Source organism: Crocuta crocuta, unplaced genomic scaffold (assembly GCF_008692635.1).
Source record: "Crocuta crocuta isolate KB4526 unplaced genomic scaffold, BGI_CrCroc_1.0 scaffold482, whole genome shotgun sequence".
NCBI classification, from domain to species: Eukaryota; Metazoa; Chordata; class Mammalia; order Carnivora; family Hyaenidae; genus Crocuta; species Crocuta crocuta.
Genome location: NW_027527459.1, coordinates 1,635,258 through 1,642,272, shown reverse-complemented (window position 1 = coordinate 1,642,272; position 7,015 = coordinate 1,635,258). Strand labels below are relative to the sequence as shown.

The following is a 7,015-nucleotide window of genomic DNA, read 5'->3' as shown; positions in this document are numbered from 1 at the left end:
AGAGGGCTCATTAGTCACTTTGGCAGTTTACTAAAGCAATGGACCATCTCCCCATGATAAAATCTCCCCACACACAAAACACTTTGCAGATTATTTCATGAAGTTCCTGAAACGAGTTTGTACACCACTCCTGTAGTAAAGTGATTGATAGCCCTATTTAGGCTACATGGGATGGGGACTAAGAGACTGGACATTGAGGGGCGCCTGGGTGGCTCATTTAGTTAAGCATCCGATTTTGACTCAGGTCGTGATCTCACCGTTCTGGGGTTCAAGCCCCCTGTCGGGCTCCATGCTGACAGCTCAGAGTCTGGAGCCTGCTTTGGATTCTGTGTCTCCCTCTCTCTGCCCCTCCTCCCACTCCCACTCTATCTCTCTATTTCAAAAATAAACATTAAAAAAAGAGAGAGAGAGTGGACATTGAACTCAGATGAGCTAAGTCTGGCATTTTCTAGGTAGGTAACCTGAATTAGTCATTCAGCCTCTGAACCTCTATCTCCTCATCTGAAAAATGACAGTAATACCTACTCCACAAAGCTGCTATGAGGATTAAATGAAAAAATGTCTGTAGAGAATCCAGCTCCATGCCTGAAATAGCCTTGTCATCCCAGCAAATGAAAATGGCTATTGTAGTTAGTGATATTAGTCAGCCTTCCTGGGTTTCAGGGGTGCTTGCCTGGATTTCACCCTGGGCCTATCAGGAACTCAACCTGGTCATTCAGGTTTGGCTTACCTATCACTCTGAGACACCACTTGTGACCTTCATTTCGCCAGCCCATTCCCCAAGGTTGCTCCCATGGCATACTGGACATGCTCTAAACTAATGCTTATCTCAAGGCATTGTAATTGCCTGGTTCATCTCTGCCGCTAGCTTCTGAGCTCTGTTTTATACTACTCTGCTGCACTCCTAGTGCCTAGCACTGTACCTGACATATAATAGATACAAAATAAATCTAATGAATTAATAAATTAGGAGAAAGAGGTAAACTTTTAGAAAAGTACTGGCTGGTGGAGGTAGAAGAGCTCTTCATTCACTCGGCCTTGCCCTGAAGGTCAAAGCTCTGAGAGGATCAGAAGGAACCGAAGAGAAGACACATGCGAAAAACTGGCCTTTCTTTCAGCCAGCATTCTCGGTTAACTAGCCTAAGCATATCTCTGAAGCCCTTTAAAGTACCTTCTGAGTCATGAAAGAAAGGACATTCCAGTCAGTAGAATATTCATTTGAATGCTTATCATTTTTAATTTGTACTTAAATCCTTTGGAAATTGACCTTTACTGTATACAGTATACTGTAACTTTTTTTTTTTAAACAATATCGGATTGAATAAGTCACACCATTCACTAGTCATGGAATATTACAATGGCTTTTTTAGACTCTCTTACTGAAGAAATCCTGTTCTCATTGTTAACCACACAGTGAAATCATCTCAAGTGGTCATTAAGCTCAGCTGCCTTCCAACCCTAGTGACACACAGATATTTGTAATACCTCCAAGTTCTAGAAGCTCCATTTAGGGGCCACCTAACAAGAGAACTTAACAGGCTTACTGTGCAGAAGCAACTTGACCCTTTCTGATTCTAGCGGGTAATTAAGTGGACAGTAGTCAGATCAGTTGGAGAATGGACTTTTCTGCCTAGTGGAGAATATTCATATAGACCAACATACGATACCAATTTTCAGAGAATTGAATTGCACATAAACAAAGCAAAATATTTTAATCTCTCTTTGATTTAAAGAGTACTTTATGATCAACAGCTAGTGTCAGTTAGACAATTCTGCCCTCTCAGTATTGGAGATTGAGCTGACACCAAATTACATTTAGGAAATTTCCTGAAAGTTTATTTTAACCATTTATCTCTGTATCATAAAATTAAACAGCACATTGTGTCAGGGGGGGAAAAAAGCTAGTATTTCCATTTTCTGGCTGCTAGGGCTGTTGATGGAGAGAATTTTATGACTACGTTCCATAGCTCATATTCTGAAAGAAGGTTCATCTTTAATATAGAAATAATAAAAATGTAGGTGGCCTCAACAGCTGTAATTTTTATAAAATAAATACAAAGATGCCTTCTGCCAGTGTTTGAAATTGGCATTCTGCACGGCCAAATACTCTGATCTCCACTGTTACCTAATTTGGGATTTTAGCTGCTATTTCCAGGCTATTAACCTCCACATCTGGGCTCCCAGTGACCTCACATCAGGAAATCCCTGCTGTTTCAGTATTGAACAGCAGTGTCCTCTGCCCCAACAGGTGATACTTTTATTAGTAACTATCCAGGCTGCCCCGGCTTTAGGCAATTGTCGTCTTAAGAATTATAGCATTTATTCATTGGAGGATAAGATGACAAGGGAAGAAGTCAAATAATTTCGCCTGTAATTTGCAGCTGTTTCATACAGAGCTATGCTTCACAGAGAAAGGAGCCTGCAGTTCAGATATTATATAATGTCCCCTACTTTGCATAAGACATTGTGAATAATTTTTTTTACAAGATGCACTTTATTTATGAGCAGGTCCCTCCATAGAAAGAGCTTGTTAGGGCTTAATGTTGATGAATGGAGACAGCACCATTCACACTTCCAGGTTATGGTCTGTCAGTGCTTTCATTATATGCACTAATTTACAAGGATTTATTTATTTTCTCACAAATGTAAAAATGTGCTCCAAGCTAAACACGCTGTCTGGGTGTCTGAGCCTGATGTTTTCCTTGCTGGAGGTGGGGTGGGGTGGGGACTCAAGCTATCTGCGGTATTCCTTTCACCCCCTCCCCTACCCACTGCTTCACCTTGTGGTAAGCTCAGAGATCTATATACTTTTGCTTGCTGTGGAAATGAATAGTGGTTACAATTTTAAACCCTGGAAGTCAGTAAGTGCATCAGCGGACGTGGCCGTTGGAACAGATTATGCCCACAACATTAGGTACCACATTTTGGAAATCTGGGTACAACAATACCAAAATATAAAAGTCAATTGAATCTGCAGATCTTGCTAGCCCCAGATGGCTTGATGTGCTCCGAAATCATTCACATCTCCATATCTGAAAATAAAGCTTAAAATATACTGGGCATGTGCCACCTTCTCCCACTCAGCCTAACAAACGGTAATAGATCATGCTGACGGCATCATCGACATCCCAGGGCTATAACAATACTCATTATGGGAGGGGAGACCACCCCCTTCCAAGTAATGGCAAAAATAATTCCTTTTCCTGCCTGGGATTTCCTATTTGGTTTTTAACCTCAGTGAAAATTAAATACCCCTTAAACCTCATCAGTGGAGAGTTTGTAAAACTAGTTGTTTGGGGAAATCTGTGTGTGTGTGTGTGTGTGTGTTTATGTGTTGGTTGGAGAAAGAAAATGAGAAGAAATGAAAATATGTACATACAAAATACTCCTCCATGCACTAGTAAAGCATCTATCACACAGCCCCTCAAAGACCTTCCTGCTATTTCTTTTTCAACTCCAAACATAAATATGACCCAATCAACGTTAATTAAAGAGTCTCACGATAACGGAGTCTTTTGGAATTTGGACCACGATAAAAGAAATTGCTACACAAATACATGAAAAAATATCCTACAAACTGTCAGCCAAATAAGCCCCGAAGGCCACTAGTGAGTATTTAATAAGCCTCATCTGTGGAATTCAGCTGACATGAACAGAGAGAGAGCGATTCCCTGTGTTTAGAAGTTAACAGAACTTAAAAGTGGAAAACCACATAAAGTGCACGATTACCCTCCCTGAACCAGCAAGAAGTCCACCCTGTGATGAGGGTGAGGAATGTAGTGGTCCCGGGAACAGAATTGCCCTCCCTGGTGTCCACATCAAGATGCAAGGACCTCCCCAAATATACTAGTTCCTGGAGGAATACATTTCTTTATACCTTTTATGAATCTGTTCCAACTTTCAAGCAATTAGAATCTCTAAATTTACCACCTCCTCGTTAGAGCAACACTTCCACGATATTCCTCTTAGTTCTGTGCACCCGGATTCTTTGTCCTTTGGCCTTCGCACAACTTGGCAGAGTGACATTCAGTACGTATCTGGTAAATAATTCATGATTTCAGACACTTCAGGCTCTCAGCCTTTCTCTCTCCAGACCTGAGTCGTGATCTTTCAGCCCATCCTCCTCTGACAACCAAATTTTAAAGTTCACACTCCCTGATAATTTAACACAGAGTCAGAGAAGGTAGTCACAGGCCTGGCACCACAAGGCAGACCGAACACTAAGCATTCGAGATGCTGAGTTCGCCAAAACAAAAATAAAAAGCAGAGGTAGCCCTTGGTTCATCCTCAGTCCACATGTTCCGGAGATGAAAGAACTGTTGACTGCCATCATCCTTTGACCTGCTCAATCTTAAAAGTCTCTTTTAAAAACCTCCTTAAAGGTCCTTATGCATCTAAGATTGAAAAAGGGACTTACGGACATGAAATTCCCCTTGTTTGGACACGCAGGTTTCCTTGGAGAACTCTCCAAAAACAGAGACAGATGACTTTAGAGGTATTCGGGAGGAGTGAAAATGAATCTGTAACTTTTATAGATGTTAAGGATTAATACTTCATGAGGAACATCAAGATTAATCAAAGTACACCACGAAGCCAAGTCTAACATTGACCTCCTGCCAACAAATTAGTTCATCTAAAAGCAGTTTATTAAGTTGGGTTTATAAACTGTCTTTAGGTGAGTTCACTCTTGGCCCAGAAAATGATTGGGTGTGTGAATATGTGTGTGCATGTGAACACACACTAGAAGGACATGCTTGTTATCACAGATGTTCCCAACTTTAATATGCATTCTGTGTTTCCCAAGGTCTGGAGAGAGAGATCAGAAAAGACTAAATTGTAGACTAGTGTTAAAGTAATGCCATGTGGTTATTTTCAAGAGCACTGTCAAAAGCACCAAGGGAAGCGGGAACACCATATGTTCTTTATATGTGTCTGACACTTTTTAAATGTATTATTTCATATGATATTTATAACAAGCTAGGCAAAGAGTAACCAGCTCATCCCAGTTTGGCCAGGACTGTCCCAGTTTTAGAACTGAACCCTGCCTCAATCCCAAACTAAGACAGTTGGTCACCTTTGCTTACGTAAGGCAGTAATCAATGTTCTGAGACCAATTTCCAGCATGGGGGTGGGGGGCCCACCAGCAAAGCAGTCCTCAAATACCAGCTGAGTGTCCTATAGTTTCGCTTAATTCTGACACTATCTACCCGGAGAAACTCCATTCCCACAGGTGAGGGGCGCAGGCCCACAAAACTGCACCCACAGCATACACACCCTCTTCAGATGCCAATCAAACCTGCGGGTTGTCACCAGCTATCGATTGGAAGTTCCAATGGCTCCCTCCGTGGGTTCAATTAATGAGCTGGAGGGGCTCACAGAACTCAAAGAAACGTTTTACTTGGGATCACCGGTTTCTTATAAAAGGACATAACTCAGGAACAGCCAAGATGGAAGAGACACATAGGGCAACGTGTGAGAGAAAGGGTGTGGAGCCTCCATGCCCTCTCCAGGCACACGTCTCACCCCAAATCTCCATGTGTTCACCAACCTAGAAACTCTGTAAAGCCTCTCCTTTCGGGGCCTCTCCTTTAATAGAGGCCTTATGACATAGGTGTGGTTGACTGAACCATTGGCCATTGGGGACTGACCTCAATGTCCAGCTCCTCTCCCTCCCCAGAGGTCTGGGGGTGGGACTCAAAGTCCCAATCCTCTCTTCCTGGAAGGCTGGCTCTCCTGGCAACCAGCCCATCCTCAAGCAGTCCAAACGTCCCCTCGTTAGCACAATAAAAGACACCTTTGTCTCTCTTGCCACTTTGGAAATTTTCAGTGTTAGCGGCTCTGTGTTAAAAACAGGGACGAAAGCCAAATATATATTTCTTATTACAAATCACAAAATCTCAGATTATCTTTTCCATATTTTACCAAAGAGGAGGCTAAAATTTGGAGAGACGAATGACAACCAAAGTCGCGTAGGAGTTGGAAGTGACTAATTCAGTGTTAGAACCCCAGCCTCCTACCCACTATTATATATTTTCCTGGCTGTAATTAACACAATGTGTAAAAACTACCGTGAGAATTTTATTGGCTTTCATTTTTTCCAGAAGTTTGACCATTCCCTTTGTGACACCATAATTTCGCTCTCCAAACTCCTCTTAATAGATAATACAGAGAAAAAAGCAGTCCAGTTTATCAGAATTATTACAAACTCTCTGTGAGCTGAGCGTGAATTGATGACAATAACTTTTAATACCTTCCAAGTCACTTATTTCTAATGCAACCATGAAAAGAAGCAGCGGCGTATGCATCTGCACCCAAAAAGAAATGTAACATATGCTGTCTCCCGGGTCTCTTCCCATTTATCTTAAGTGGGATTTTTCTTTCTGTTTGTGGGGGTANGAACATATTGGGGGGTGGAAATGTAAAACTACACAACACAAAATGATTAGACCTGGCTTTATTTCCCCCTGTTACGTTTTATCATTTCTTCTCAATACACAAAGAAGTGACTGTGTGTCCGAACAAACCTCTCCCATTACTGTCCTGTCTGTGCTGAGCAAAATTGAATCCATATGTCTTAAAAATGCCTTTCCGTTTTTCTGGCTTCTTTCAAAATACTGATCTTGGTGCAAATGTGGCCCACTAGACTACTAATGCTCATTTGCTCTTTCCCACCAGGCATCACAGTTGATAGGCATGGATTCGTTTACTTTGTGGATGGGACCATGATTCGAAGAATTGATGATAATGCTGTGGTCACAACTGTAATCGGCTCAAACGGTCTGACTTCCACACAGCCGCTGAGCTGTGACTCGGGAATGGACATCACTCAGGTAGGCACCGCTGGTTTCCAAGCGCTATCGCCGTTTGGCATCATGGAAATGGATAACAATTTTCTCATACAGAAATTAGGTAGAAAGGAGGCCTGGTGTATGTGTTATAACATCAGATAGGAGAAGTTTCTCTTTCTGCAAGTTACTTTTTTCCTCCTCAGAAAAACTCACTTGGGAGTACTGCT

At 41.9% G+C, this 7,015-nt stretch overlaps 1 protein-coding gene across 1 annotated transcript in view; it reads left to right on the top strand.

Annotated features, from left to right (window-relative positions):
- The window catches only part of TENM1 (teneurin transmembrane protein 1), a 556,664-nt gene that overhangs the window by 477,762 nt on the left and 71,887 nt on the right, over window positions 1-7,015 (top strand). The window contains exon 26 of the mRNA XM_077763513.1: window positions 6,644-6,830. Within this exon, the coding sequence (XP_077619639.1) occupies window positions 6,644-6,830 (187 nt within the window). The remainder of the gene's footprint in view (window positions 1-6,643; window positions 6,831-7,015) is intronic.